The following is a 14,423-nucleotide window of genomic DNA, read 5'->3' as shown; positions in this document are numbered from 1 at the left end:
GTGTTAGATGATTAAATGCGTTAATATCCTGTGTATAAACAACTGTTAGCTTCCACCAAGCGTGTGCTGGTTTGTACCAGGCACCTGCACCTGGGCGTTTACGCAATAAAGGAAAACACCTTGACTCTGTGGGTAAATTGGGCGATGCACACGGGGTAGTGGGCCCAAGTTTTTGGGGCAACATTAGGGTCCCAGATATGATAAACAACAGTGCCTCTTGCCTACGACTAAAGAGTTTTTTCCTGTGTCTTACATGCCATTTAATTAATTTCTATGCTTTAGAAGAGCCAGTTCACTATGAAACTAATTTCTTACCTTGCCTGTTTTTTTTTATATTATTTAGGTGAAGTTGTTTTAGGCTGCAAGGGCAGCACCCCGCCTCAGCTGCAGGCTAACACCTAAAGACTAGGTATCACTGTAACTACAGCAGAGGCCGTTACCTCCCCTCCTCCCACCTCACAGCCGCCCACTCCCGCACCATGCGGTAAGGGCTACCCGCGCCGGAAGGGCGGGGGGAGGGAGGAGAAAGGAGGCGCCGACCACGTGAGGAAAATTCGAACGGCCGACGTGAGACCCATACCTCCAGGAAGGAGCATGCGCGGCCCTGTCCGCCGTTGGCAAGATGAGCCCGCCCATTGGCCTGCGGCAGGCACGTGATTCGCGCCCCAGCGGCCGGCGGCGGGGCCGTCGCCGGCTCCGCCCCTTCCTCCCCACGTCCCTGCTGCAGCGCCGGCGCATGCGCGATGAGGCCGGCCCCGGGGAGTTTTTTCCCTTTTTTTAAAACAATTTCTTCCCCGGTGCTCAGGAGAGACGAAATGGCGGCGGCCTGACGGTGAGTGAAGCGGTGGCTGGCTGCGGAGGGAGTAGCGAGGAGGGCCTGGCTGGGGGATGGTGAGCGGGCCGCGGGCCCGGGCAGCCTGTCAGCAGACTCCGCCTCCCGCCCGCCGCAGCCGCAGCCCCGGCCCCGCAGCCCGGCACTGCGGGGGAAGAGCTGCTCTCCCGGCCCCGCCGGCCCCCGCCCGCCGGGGGACGCCCCGTGGGGGTAAGTGCCGCCACCCCACTCCCTCACCGCTCTCCCCCTGCCGCTGTTCCCGGCATCGCCCGTCCTGGTGCCTGTTAGGCGGGCGGGGGGGGGGACAGGACACGCCGCGGGGGAGGGCTGAGGTCCCCTGGGGTGCTTAGGGCGCACGAGTGGGCGCGACGGCGGCCCGGAGGGAGATCGGCCGCCTTCCCGGCGAGTCGATGCCTTCCCCCGGGGCGCCTGGCCCCGTGCGCGTCCTGCGGCGGGCGGGCGGGGGGCTCCCCTCAGCCCCCCTCCTCCCCGGCCCTGGGAGCGGGCTGGCCGCTGGCAGCGCCTTCCCTCAGGAGGGCGCGTGGAGGCCCGACGGGGGTGAGGGGGAGGGATGGTCCGGCTGCAAGTGCCACCCGCGGGCCTCAGGAAGGCGGAGCGCAAGGCGGAGGGGTGCCGAGCATGGGGGGAGGTCAGCCTTGAGCCTCCCGGCTCCGTGGGGCCTGGTTCCCGGGGGGGGGGGTGGGGATGGCGCTTTGGCGAGCCGCACCGGGGTAGGGGGGCAGAAATACATCCAGTTATCTTAAAAAACGCGGGGTTATCCTGTCATTGCGTGGGGCGGGAGCGAGGAACTTCAGACGTTACAGGGGACTGCAGGTAGGCCTTTGGAAAGGAAGGAAGCGGGAGTTCGTGTGTTAAACCGAAAGAGCCCACGCCGAAACCGAAGATCATTTCAGGAAAGGAGAAACGCGGGTCAGCTACCGGGCGGCAGCCTGGCTTCCGCCGCCGCTGCGCGCCCCGGAACGCCGCAGGCGATTCCTGCTCCGTCACAGAGCTCCGGGCTGAGAAGTGCCTGCGGCGCGCGGCGTGCCTCGCCGCACGCCTCGAGTCTCGCCGGTAGTGACGGGATACCGGTGACTTCTGCCGGCTGGTTTTAGGTTGGGCCCTTCAGTAGTGCAAGTTCTGTAGCCTTGTGGTAGATAGGTGATGCTGTGGAATGCGAATGTTAAAAGTAAGCCTTGTTCTCAAAATGCTACCTTAAATAGGGCAGCTGTAGTTACTAGGTAGATTTTAGTAGCTCAACAAAACATCTATATTGTGGGTTGTTTGTTTGTTTTTAAATAAAAAGAGCTGCTTTTCAAAATACTCCCATCTCAACCTGTTTAGACCATTTGGTACAAAAACCTCTTGAAGGTTGTGAATATCAGATAGAGGTGATTTTGTGTTGCTTCTTGTTTCACAGATTAGAAGTTCTCTTGTTCCTGTCCTCATGTATCTTAGATTCTGTTGTCTGCTCCTGTTTTCAGCGTTGTAGAGAAATAACGTAAACGCGGGAAGGTGCAAAGAACCTGAAGCCAAGGCCAGCAGGATTACCTCTCTTCTATTAGTGGAGAAAAAGCTTTCTAGTTGATATCCTGCTTGTCACGCTTCAGTGGCTGGGTTAAGAGTGGTAATTTGATCTTCCGTGGAATTCAGTGGTGTAATTCTAGGTCTTACTGGCCTTTGAGCTCTGGCTGCTGCCAAACAGATGCAATCTTGTCTTCCTCTGGTTGCAAGTGTTCATATACCCTTGTGGGAAACTGGACTGGGGAGCCCATGTGACTTTATAAAAAGGTTTTGGGTTTGGTGGTTTGTTTGTTTTTCTTTTCCTGTGGGTTAAATTTAAATAGTTCTCCAGTCTGTGGAGAATCAAGTAGGGCATGGTGGGACCTCTGCTTTTAGGATGGTGTGGATTAGGGTGGTTTAAAGTGTTTACACAAAACAATCTTTTATTGCTGTACTCCAAAAGATGCTAATAACTTGACCTTATTTGTGAAGTGTGTCAGACCAAAATGCATGGCTTTGACGTGTAATCTCTGTAAGACTGCTGTGCAGCTGGATTTACTATTATGTTTAAAAATACTTCATCGGCTAAACAAGATGTTCTGTAACAATGTATTGTTATAGTTTTCAGCTCTGAAATTCAACTATTTGTGGAAATTTTTTAATCTGGTCAGGTCTTAATCAGAAACTTGAGTGTTTTTTGAAGAGTTTTAATTTTTGTACTGGTTTGAGACTTAAATTGCTAAAACACTACACCTTTTCTTTGAAAAGTTTTAATAGTTAGTAAAAAACTTTCTTTCATATAAAATTTGAGTAATGTGATTGCTTACCAAGTCTTTCAGATATAAAATATCATAGCTGGATTAATTCTTTGTTTTTGTACGCAGCTGATAAACTGTACTTTAGTAAAATGGAAATCAGAAGTTAGAACTATTACAGACATTTCGTCTCCAAAGTTGATTTTCTTTTACATTGCAGAGATAACTAGCCAAATGATGACTGGCTGCTTAGAGTAATTGCTCTAAAATCCATGATATGCTTTATATGTCCTTTGGAGGAAAAATAACCTGATTCATTTGTCATAGAATTTTTCAAATTTCTAATTACTATTATTTTACAGATTCTGGTTTTTTTTTTTTTTTTAAGAAAGTATTACTTAACTTTACTCTTCCTGCTTATATGGGTAACCTGAGGCAAGATGGAGTGGAATATGGAAGGTTTCAACCAGATCTTTTTTTTTTTAAGCCCTTCAGAATAAGAGGTGACCAGGTATATGGGTTATGGGATTGAAAGAAGTTTCTCTAGCCAGCATTGCTGCTAAAGAAAACTTATCCCATAATAGAACTGCGTGTTTCGATCATTAGTTAAATTTAAGATCAAATATAAATATGGCTTATTGCCACAGCTTCAATCTCAAGTGCTGTTGATTGTTGTTGCCACAACAGTTAGAAATGCTTGGTTTTCAACTGTCATTCCAGTTTCACCTACTTCTATATGAACTCTGATTCCCATTATTTGTTCTAAGTAATACAAATGGAAGATCACTGTTGCTTAGAATTTAATTTCTGTGCAATTGATTCTATGCATTTTTGTTTTCCCCACACAGGTGTGGAAAAATGGCAAAGAGAATTGCAGAGAAGGAACTGACTGACAGAAACTGGGATCAGGAGGATGAAGCTGAGGAGGTAAGATATACATTAGATTCCCCCCACTGGTAGTGGGGTATTTACATGAGCTATTTATCTTGTGGGTGAAACCTACAGTAAAATTGGTTAAAAGTGTATCAGTTAAAGAAAATGTTATAGAAGTTTTTTTCTTTTTTAAATAAAGCTTCCAGTATATGCAGACTGTATGGCAAAGCAGCCTTTAACAGTTAAAATTACATCAGGAGCTCAGGGGAAAGGAACTTTACATTTCTAAAGGGAGCCCCAGGCAGTTAAAATGCATAATGCTTTTGAACTCTTCAAATGTGATGGATATTATATTGAGTTCACAAGAAAAGCGGTTTTGATTTCTTCAGATAATTTTTCTCCATATCTTATGTCTTTTTTCTTTAAAGGTCAGTAATAGTTTATTTCAGAAATATGTTCATTTGCAGTGCTTGGCTGGAGGTCCCTACACAGCCAGAATAATTAAGCAAACAGTCAAATGATACATTTCATCTGACTGTAAAAAGAGATTGTCATGTTTAGTGTCTCATGCTTACTTACGGCTCATGTATTATCTCTGTCAAACCGCGCTAGCTTCTGTGCTACGAAAAGTGTTAAATGTTTAAGCCCATCAAATGTGAGAAAGAAAACTTGACAGTACTCTTCCAGAAGTTTGCATATAAGAAAACTTAACTTCCTCATTTATTAGAGTAGTAATTAGTCATTAGCTGCCTTTGCTAATATTTGAACTACAGCAGACTGCAGGAGATGGACTTACAGCCTAGGTCTCAATACACCTTCTCAAAACTGAAGATGGTTTGTAACAGTGCAATAAAAAAAATTATTTGAATTATTTGTCATAATAAAATTGAGATTGCATAAAGACAAATGTAATGCAGAACAAGGAAGAGAGAGTTGTGAAAGTCCAAGTAACTGGTAAGCTAATCACAGTCCTATATTTTCTGGTGTGTGTTTGTTGTTGTTTTTTTTTTTTATTTATTTCTTATTTGTTAGGGAGAAGTGTTAAGGTTGTGTTCAAAAGCTGATCTCAGCCATCTTTTCAGAATATGGTGGCTTTATGCATTCCAAGAATGTCACTAATGGCTCCATAATTTTTTCTTAAAGGTGGGGACGTTCTCAGTAGCTAGCGAAGAAGTCCTGAAGAACAGAGCTATTAAAAAAGCCAAGCGCCGAAATGTTGGATCAGAGGTAACGTAATTGCTGAGCGTTAGTGTTGCAGTTTGACTCATTTGCAAAATATGACATCCATGCTGAAGTTTTTATTTATTTGGGCTTGTAACAATACTGTATAAAGCTATCACTTAGAAGGTGTATGCAACTAGTCAGCTCATACGTGCAAATTAATTTTTGCCTACTGTTCCACAGGAAGAATAAGGCTAGAACGAAAAATGGGTAATACTAGTATTGATTGGGGAAGAGAGGTATGTATTTTGGAAGTATAAAAGCAGAGTGTTTCAGGCACAGTGTCTTCTACAGATGGGTAAAATAGCATTTGAACTGCTTCAGTTTCATTCTTTGCAGAGATGGAAGCCTGGAAATCAAAAGTTACTAGTTACCCATACCGAGGGCTGGGGGGTGTCTCAGGCAGACACTAAATAAGTAAAAGCCAAAATTTTAGGCTGATCTGAGAACGAAAAAGATGTCTTTTGTTAAGAATGCTGCTGCTTTTTTCTTCGCCCTGAAGAGCTTCAGTGCCACCTACTCTTTGCAGTAGCAGACTGAAAACTGAAAGGAAGTTGGCCTTTGTTTCAGGTTTAGTCCCTGTGAAAGCATTAACCCAGTCCAACCGAACTGTGGTCCTTTCACAAATCCCTGACAGATGCTTTGCCGAATATATCTTTCTATGAAACATTCTTTCCGCGGGGCATGTGCCACGTTAGAAATAGGACAGAAGCTTTAACTATCACTCAAATTGCTTTTGGATTGAATGGGATTAGGCACAACTAGGGGCTGGAGTGTTTTGTCCTGTGCTTTTGATTTTCCTTCTGCTGTCCAAGCAATGTAAATGAGGAAGCTGTGCTATCCCACTTCAGCCTATAGTAGAGAAAGGGGACCAGGTGATTGCAGAAGAAATAGTGAGGAAGCTGGGAGTCAGCTGTTAGAGATCGAAGCTGGAAGAAGAGCTAGGATAGGCTGGGCAAAATCTAAAAGCAGAAGAGATGGCAGGACAGCTGAGGCTGCATAAGAAACCTGTGAAATATTTAAAAAAGGTAAACTTGAAATTTATTGATGTTCCTAAATGGAGCAAGCAGAATGCTCCAAAGAAAAAGACTGCAGCTTAACTTGGGTATCCAGAGAGAGAGGTAGATGGGGTTGATCAAAGAGAGACAGAATAAAAATAGCTACCTAGAAATGGGAAACAGAGGACTGAACTGGAAAAGGTAAAGCACAAAGGGAAACAATAAGAGCCCGTACCCACAAGGCCAGATTCTGGAATAGAACCTACAATTGGTAAAGTTTTGCTGTTTCTTCAGTGGCAAAAGCCAGTGAAACTCAGAAGCAATTCTCCCTTCCCTCTGATGGCTTTCCAGAGACCTTGAAAGTCCACTTCCAGCAGTAAGTGCCCATTACCCCAAAAGACATGACATGTAGTAGCTAAAAGTGGCAGTGCCTATTTGCATGTTAATTACACTATGTCTTTTAAAAATATGTAAGAAACCACACCATAAAATAACATGACTTCAGGACTAGGTAATGAAAAGCGTACCTATTATGTTATCAAGTACAGTCTATCTTTGCTTCACCTATCAGTCACCTTGGGATATTTTGGGTAAATCACTTAAACGTTCCTTAGGTGACTACAACGTATGCCGTTTTGATGAGTGGCTTGAGGTGCCGGGCTCTTAACTGTGGTTGTAAATGCACGAAGTTGCTGAAAATAAGCCTGCAATTATATATTGCTATGTAATTACTTAAAGAAGACAAGATGCTATGAATGTCTAAATAGGTAGACAAACACATCCGCTGCTCTGAACAACTTTTATGTAGCCACTTCCTAGATCTAGTTTATTTTCATACCAAACATACTGCTACTACTTTTAGATGACTCAGGTGTGTCATAAGGAAGCTATTAACTTTGTTTACATAGCTGACTTAGAATAATGCATGAAGTGACACACTGAACCAGGGTAAAGTAAATGGAATATTACGTGGGGATGGGCTTTTTGTGGAGATTTCCGTAACTGATTGTCTTTTATCTTTTTTTTCCCCCTTTTCTTCTTTTTTTTTTTTTTCTCAGTCTGAAAGTGGAGGAGCTTTTAAAGGGTTTAAAGGCTTTATATTGCCCACTGGAAAAGGAGGAGGTGGCTTCAGCGGATTTGGTAATGGTGCGGGAATAAAGCCTTTAGAAGGGCTGTCTAATGGAAGCAGCAGTGTCTCTAGCACTCCTTCTTTCAGCAGTTTAAAGACCACCTCTGAAACACAATCAGCATTTGGTAAGTTTTAAATAAGCATACATATCAACAAATTCAGCCATAAAATCTGTAGGTGTATTTTCATAGTGAAAAAACAAATTCAAATAACCCTGTAGTTCTGTTTTAAGGTTTTGAGACTTTATTCCTCTTTGTAAGATTTCTTAAAAAGATTTTAGACTGCTGGAGGGACAAGTTATCAAATGCACTCGGTTTGAAGAGGTGGAAACTAAATTCATATTTGATTTAGTACTGGAGGTAAAAGCTTTATAGGCAGAATAGAAGACATTGGCATAAGACACTCTGAATAGTATAAAATAGCTGATAACATGTTCCAGTTAAATTCAGATAATAGGGACAATTATTTAATCAAAAAAAAAGCTAATGGAAAATGTCCGTTTAGTATGACTGCCGCTTCTTTGTGTGATTTTTTTTGTTTGTTTGTTTTATTTTGGGAAGGTCTTTTTTCTGTATTTTTTGCAGTTCTTGGTAAAGATATGCTGCATAGCTAAAGTCTTAACTTCTTTTCCCCTGTACATCTTGTATTGCAAACAGTCTTACTAGAATTTTCTCTCTTACATTTTTACCTATATTTTAAGACCCGTGAAATATTTTGGCAAATCTAACTGTAATCTCACGCTTTGGTAGTCCCTGAAGAATATTAGTTCTATCCCTTTGTGTTGGAGATGCAGAAACGTTAACCATGCCAGTCAGTGTTTTAGTCAGCATGCCACAGAATAGAAATGGCGGAGTTTGAAGTTTATAGTAACTTAGATTTCAGTGAGCTTAACTAAATTAGGAGAAACTTAAATATTTAATGGGGATTTTCTTAATTTGCTTATTAAGCTTTTTATGTGGAAACCACTCAAAAATATGCAAAATCATAGGCTAGTGTGGTCAGAGTTTTTTAAAACACAAGTAGCAAGAGACAAATGGGTGTTTTGTTTTAATAACTGTTACAGCTTGGTAAAGCTTGAATTAAGATTTTGGGGGTTTTGGTGAAATGCAAAATTTACTTTTTAATGTTCTTCTGTAAGATTTTGGGGGGGGGAATTTTTTTTTCTAATACAACTTTGTGCTCCACCTACTTGAACTAACTTGTCTAAACTTAGTGAGCGTAGGTCTGTTTCAGAGCACTGTCTGTTCGCTTGTACCACAATATCTGGTACGCGGCCTCGTCATAAAAGACAAGGCACCTAACTGAGCAAGAATGAGTGATTCGATAAAGAAATATTGAGAACATATAGTTTAAGTTTTTATGAGAACTGTGCTTTCGGGAAAAAAACCAAATGTTCTAAACCACGTTTTTCTTCTAATAGGATCCACAGTGTCAAATGGTCCTACTACTACTACTGCGTTTACTGAGAAAAAGGCTGCAAGCCCAAAAGCCAATGGTGGCAGTCAACCGTCCTCATCTGGCTATGCTCAGAGTAAAGTGTGTAGCTCCAGTGTTTACCACAAACAGTTAGCAGCTTTAAACTGTTCTGTGCGTGACTGGATAGTTAAGCATGTAAACACAAACCCACTCTGTGACCTGACGCCCATCTTTAGAGACTATGAGAAGTATTTAGCAAATATTGAACAGCAACATGGAAGCAGTGGTGATAGTGGCTCTGAAAATGAAAGCAACAAGACACCTGGCGCTCAGTCTGTTTCTACATTTGGGAATTCAAAGCTACAGCAAGGATCAACTTTTTTGTTCAGCAACAACAAACCTGAGGATACCTCGGACAAAAAACCTGAAGCTACATCCGAAAAGAAAGACCCCTCATTAGGAGCTACATCAACAGTCTCATTTAATTTTGGCAAGAGTGTCGACAGTTCTGTTTTGGGTTCCCTTGGTTCAGGAACGCTTAGTAGCTTCTCATTTTCTCCTGGGAATTCAGGTTTGTTTGGAAAAGATGCAAACCAGGCTAAGTCTGTCACTGCGGTATCCACCAATGTATTGGAAGCTCAGGCAGAAAGTGGCAATAGCGACGATAAAGGTAAATTCTATTTAAAATGATTATTTTAATGGTATGCTGTGAACATATGTTACTTAATAATACATTGAACATAATTGATTTTGAATTTGAAAGTACAAAACTGTACCACTAATCTGGAAATATCTCAGTCTGCATACTGTTTAAATATATCTGAAAGTATATGATTAACCAAAGCTATGTATTTGTCAGATTTATACTGTCAGTAATAGAATGTAAATCTTTAGCTGAATAGAAGGCTTGCAATGACAAATTTTAAAGCAACTGGTACATTCATCTTTGATCCTGAAGGACATTTCAGTCCTGCTGCTTTTCTTAGCAGGCTTATTCAAGAGATCCCTCAGTAAAATGCATAAGATATGGAACAATTTCATACAACTTTCTTACATACAACTTTCTTAGGCCAAAAAAGCTGCAGCCTACCTGCCAGTTTTAGTTTTTCTCTGCGATTTAGTTAAGCTGGGTGCAGATGGCTGATAGAAATCCTAGCAGTTGAGGGACTGGGAAGGCTTAATCCTGCCACTGTCTCTTGGCTGACATTCCTGCAACTGATTACCCTTCCCCCAAATTAAACTTGGCTGTTGGAAGTATTTATTGTGCTTTAATTGGACCCATTTGTGGAGACTATTCTTTGAAACATTATAACTGTGTTCCCCCTGAGAGAAGGTTTTGACTTAAGTTTGACTTGTTAAGCTTTGCATTTTTTGGTTTTGTTTGTTTGGCGGGGACTGGGTATTGTCATTCCATTTAAATTGAAGAGCATAAAGTTGCTTGAGGGGTGTGGCTGAATGGAAGGAAAATAAGGCTGCTTTTCTGTAGCTGGAGATGCTTCAGAGCCCACAACAGTTGCTAAAATACTTTTAAATCCTTGACAGGCTACACACGTATATGTCAAATATAGCATGCATAAACTAGATCTACTACAATGCCAAAAATACCTTCCAGATTATGTGCTAACAACATGAATATATTAAAACTTTTTTTTTAAAGGAGAAGAGGAGGAAGAAGAGCCACCAAAAGTCGTTGTTAATGAAATAAAAGAGGATGATGCTTTCTACTCAAAGAAGTAAGTGACTTTAAGTAGCAGAGTGAACAGAATTACAACTTTGAGAATAAAATTTGTAACTACTGCTATTCTTCACCATTGCAGTGCACAATTAATGTCGGCTATGTTCTTGACTTCCTAGTAATAAAGCTTGTTAGAAAGCCATGTAGGATGTGAAGTTCTACTTGTGAGAAAATTAATTACAGCCACAAATGGGTAAAATATTTCTAAAATTCTTGTGTATCTTGAGCACGGCACTGATTGATAGCTAGTCTGTGTTTTACTTGTGATCAGTTTTTTTACAAATGAAGACAGAAACATCATCTCAGGTTTTATAAGTCTAAATTGTAGGATTTGTACCACAGAAATAAGGTACATCCTTATGAAGAATCAGTCAGGTGCTCAGCTATTTGCGTAGCCTAAAATAAGACTCTTCAGTTGGAAAATGCTGATTGTTGTATGAAGGACTGAACAAGTTGTACTTCTAAGTTCAAAGTGAGACCACCTAGGGGCAGTTTTTCAAAGCATATTCAGTCCAAGTAATTGTATGTCTGCTTCACACTTAGCACAGAATTTGTCCTTCCACAAAAAGTCATTTGCTTTATCTGAGAGACGGTACATGCTAATTTATGAAGAATGGCATTAAGTTTATTAGAGCTTCATGTAAAAACGTTTTTGAAATCTTACATAAAAGTCCTATTAGAACTTCAGTGTGATACAGCAAGTTCTTAGGGTTTTGTAATTAGTGTTTTTAAACAATAGCTTAGAGTTACTACTCCTTATAGACCCTGAGTATGAGTTGCTGTGCATTTTAATTTTCCCTGAAAGTAATCCTTCTGTCATTTCAATACTGAAAGAAATAATTAATGTCTTCTTTCTGAACTGGAAGTACTAGCTGTTAGCACATGAAACAAGGTCAAGAAGAATAAAGATTTATGCTACTCACAGCATGTCAACTCCTGATTATTAAACTATTGGCTTGCTGTGAGTCAGATGTATACATATATGTGCGTGTGCGTATTTGGGAGATATCTTAGTATTTAATCTCCACATATCTGCACAAACAAGTTATTTTGTTCTGGGTTTTTTTGCACAGGTGCAAACTGTTCTACAAAAAGGATAACGAATTTAAAGAAAAAGGTGTAGGAACATTACACTTAAAACCGGCAGGAAATGAAAAAACTCAGCTCCTAGTCCGAGCAGATACCAATTTAGGTAAGTAAGTTTCTTGTAGTAGTGAGTCTTAATGTGAAATTCCCTGCTAAGCGTTGGGGTTTTTTGGTTACACAGCATAACAGACATGATTAGTGAAAACCTTTCTACTTTTTTTAATAATTTCAAGTATTGAACAAGCAATTGGATGCCTCTAACGAGTATTACAAAATAGTGCACGTGAAGCAGTGCAAGGAAGTAAAAGGATATGGTGTATGTTTGGGTATTCCATCCCTGACTTGTTGAGTGGCTTAAGACCCACAACGAGGTATATGTGTATCAGGGATGATGAACAAAGAGGAACAAGTCTTGTGATAAGATGCAGGTGAACTGGCACTTGCCAGCAACTCATCCTGAATATGTAAATAGTTGGCCATGTGGGCAGACAGCCGTGGTACCTGGGGGCAAAGGGGAGCATTAAATGGATCAGGCACCCAGGGTGTTGCTGTAGGAGTTGCTCTTAAAATGCATGCTGAAGTCCAGCTGTTCAGCTGTCTTAGCCAGCTTCAGTTGGATTGCAAATAGTAGGTTGACTCTATAGAATTAGAGTGATCGGTAGTGTGATAGTTCCTCAGAACATCTTTTGAGATACAGCTAATTAAAAAGGAAAAACCCCAACTGTTTCTTTACTGTTAGAAGTTAGGGGGACTTGATGTATTGAAGTTTTTAAGGTGCAGTGTTCTGGCTGAAGAGTGTTTACCTGCTCCAACTTTGCAAATCAGTGTTTCAATATTCAGTATTGAGAACCTTTGCTACACTTTAATACCTGATTTCAACAGTCTCACGTGTGGGGTTACATGCACTTGACAACTTCCATAAGATATAACAAATATTATGCTTCTAGAAGGCCTGAGGACTAAAGCCATGCTGTGCTGTAGGCTATTGGTAAATCTCCCCACACTCTGCTTACAATGCACGCTGGTAAGTCTATACGAAGCCTCTGCAGGCTCACTGGGGCACTTTTCGAATAGCTGGTGAGGTCAGGCCTCTTGCATTAGTCACTTCTAAATCATCAACAACTTCTGCTGGAGGCAAGGTTTGCCAGACAAAGGGCAGTTCTTAACAGTAAAACCGAAGGCAGATGTAGGCCAGAGTTGTCAGTGCTTTCAGCATTCCCTTGGGGATGTCAGTGTGTTGGAATAGAGCAGAGCAAAACGTGGTTTCTCCAGGTTACCTACTCTTTAACACAAGTTCTTGATTTTCACTCAGCTGATGCTAATTTTCATGATGTTGATGTACATTCCCTCTACCTTCACCTGAGGTGATGTATTAGGAAAACTTTCCTTTTTCTTCAGCTCATACACTAAGATGTTTCAGCTTGGTGTTTCCAAGCATTGGTTTCTAGAAGCTGCTGCAGTCCTAGTGATGCGCACTTTCCTTTTTGCTATCTTCACACAGTGCTATAATCCTTTCCTAAAATCTCACTGTGTTGAAAAACTGAACTGCAAAGGAAGGCGAAGACTGACTTTTCCCTAAATACTACTACCGTGTTCTGAACTATTTACCAGGTTTACAAAATGCGTGCATCTTCCGTGGAAGCAGATTTGAGTTTGTTTGCAACTGTTTTAATAGACCACTAATACCGAAGCTGTCGAACTCACTACGTAATTTAACAAGTTGACATAGAGCTGTTGTTAGTAACCTGGTGGTAGACCACATCAGATGCGTTGTACGGTTTGAGGATACGAAGTACTTATTCTACCATAGCTTGTCCAATTCTAGATTAACACGTCTCTATGTGTCTTAAAGCTAACTGTTTGCTTCTGCTTACGAACTGTGCTTGATGGTCAGCGTGAGTAACTTGCATAAGCATCAACTAAGGACTGTGACTCGAGTCCTCCTTTGCTGCTTCTCCCTTGTCCCCTTCCCTTTTTCCTGCGTGTCCCTACCATCATTTGATATTCTTCAGACTCCTCCCTTTAAAAAAGGAGGAGACAGTAGTTTCAGAGATTTCCTCATTCCTAATGAGGAAAGCAAGCTGTAAGAACAGTGGCCATGAGCAGATGCTTAGGGAAGAATAAGACAAGTATGTGACATTTGTGACTTGCCTTCCTTCCAAACACCAACTTAAATCCCTGTTTAGAAAGTATACTAACATCCCTATCGCAGTAAAAGCTGAAAATGTCTAATTGTAGTTTTTTTCTCCTCGTATGCAGGAAACATACTGTTGAATGTTCTAATTCCACCCAAGATGCCGTGTACGAGAACCGGAAAAAACAATGTTCTTATAGTTTGTGTTCCTAATCCACCGATCGATGAGAAGAATCCAGCTGCTCCTGTCACTATGTTAATAAGGGTGAAAACAAGTGAGGATGCAGATGAGTTGCACAAAATCTTACTGGAGAAAAAGGAGGCTTAAATAAGTTGCAGTCAGTGATTTGAGGAATTATTGCCAAACTGCTGCTGCTCTTTTTTTCTTCCATAACTTCACTTGAACACTTAATTCTTTACTCTGATATAAGAACTGTTATAGGAATTCTGGAAAAGTTCTGTGAGGAAAAGCTAAACTAGCTAATAAAAGCTTTAATAGAACACAAGTGTTGGACTGTGCTCCCTCATTTTTCAATACCTAAATGCAGGACCTCTTCTGGATAAAGCACACTGATTTAAATTAAAGCGCATGTTTTTTAACCAAATGGACTGAAATCAGTACAAAAAATACGGTACCGGCGCTTCCTCGCAGACGGCCGTGCAATGCACCAACCTCCTGTTCTGAGAAGGGAGGATGTTGAAGCTGAAACTGTTTCTAGACTCCAGATTTTTAATTTCAAT

General features: G+C 41.5%; 1 protein-coding gene across 1 annotated transcript; it reads left to right on the top strand.

Moving 5' to 3' along the window:
- The first annotated feature begins 723 nt into the window (after nucleotides 1-723).
- Nucleotides 724-14,188, top strand: NUP50 (nucleoporin 50). Its single transcript, XM_075112632.1, has 8 exons — nucleotides 724-1,042; nucleotides 3,939-4,017; nucleotides 5,107-5,190; nucleotides 7,241-7,436; nucleotides 8,732-9,397; nucleotides 10,385-10,460; nucleotides 11,536-11,654; nucleotides 13,808-14,188. The coding sequence occupies exons 2-8, from the start codon at nucleotides 3,949-3,951 to the stop codon at nucleotides 14,008-14,010; spliced, it is 1,413 nt and encodes a 470-aa protein (XP_074968733.1). The 5' UTR covers nucleotides 724-1,042; nucleotides 3,939-3,948; the 3' UTR covers nucleotides 14,011-14,188.
- Nucleotides 14,189-14,423: the final 235 nt, after the last annotated feature.

This window comes from Phalacrocorax aristotelis, chromosome 1 (genome assembly GCF_949628215.1).
Source record: "Phalacrocorax aristotelis chromosome 1, bGulAri2.1, whole genome shotgun sequence".
In the NCBI taxonomy this organism is placed as follows: Eukaryota; Metazoa; Chordata; class Aves; order Suliformes; family Phalacrocoracidae; genus Phalacrocorax; species Phalacrocorax aristotelis.
This window is presented reverse-complemented; position numbering and strand designations above follow the sequence as displayed.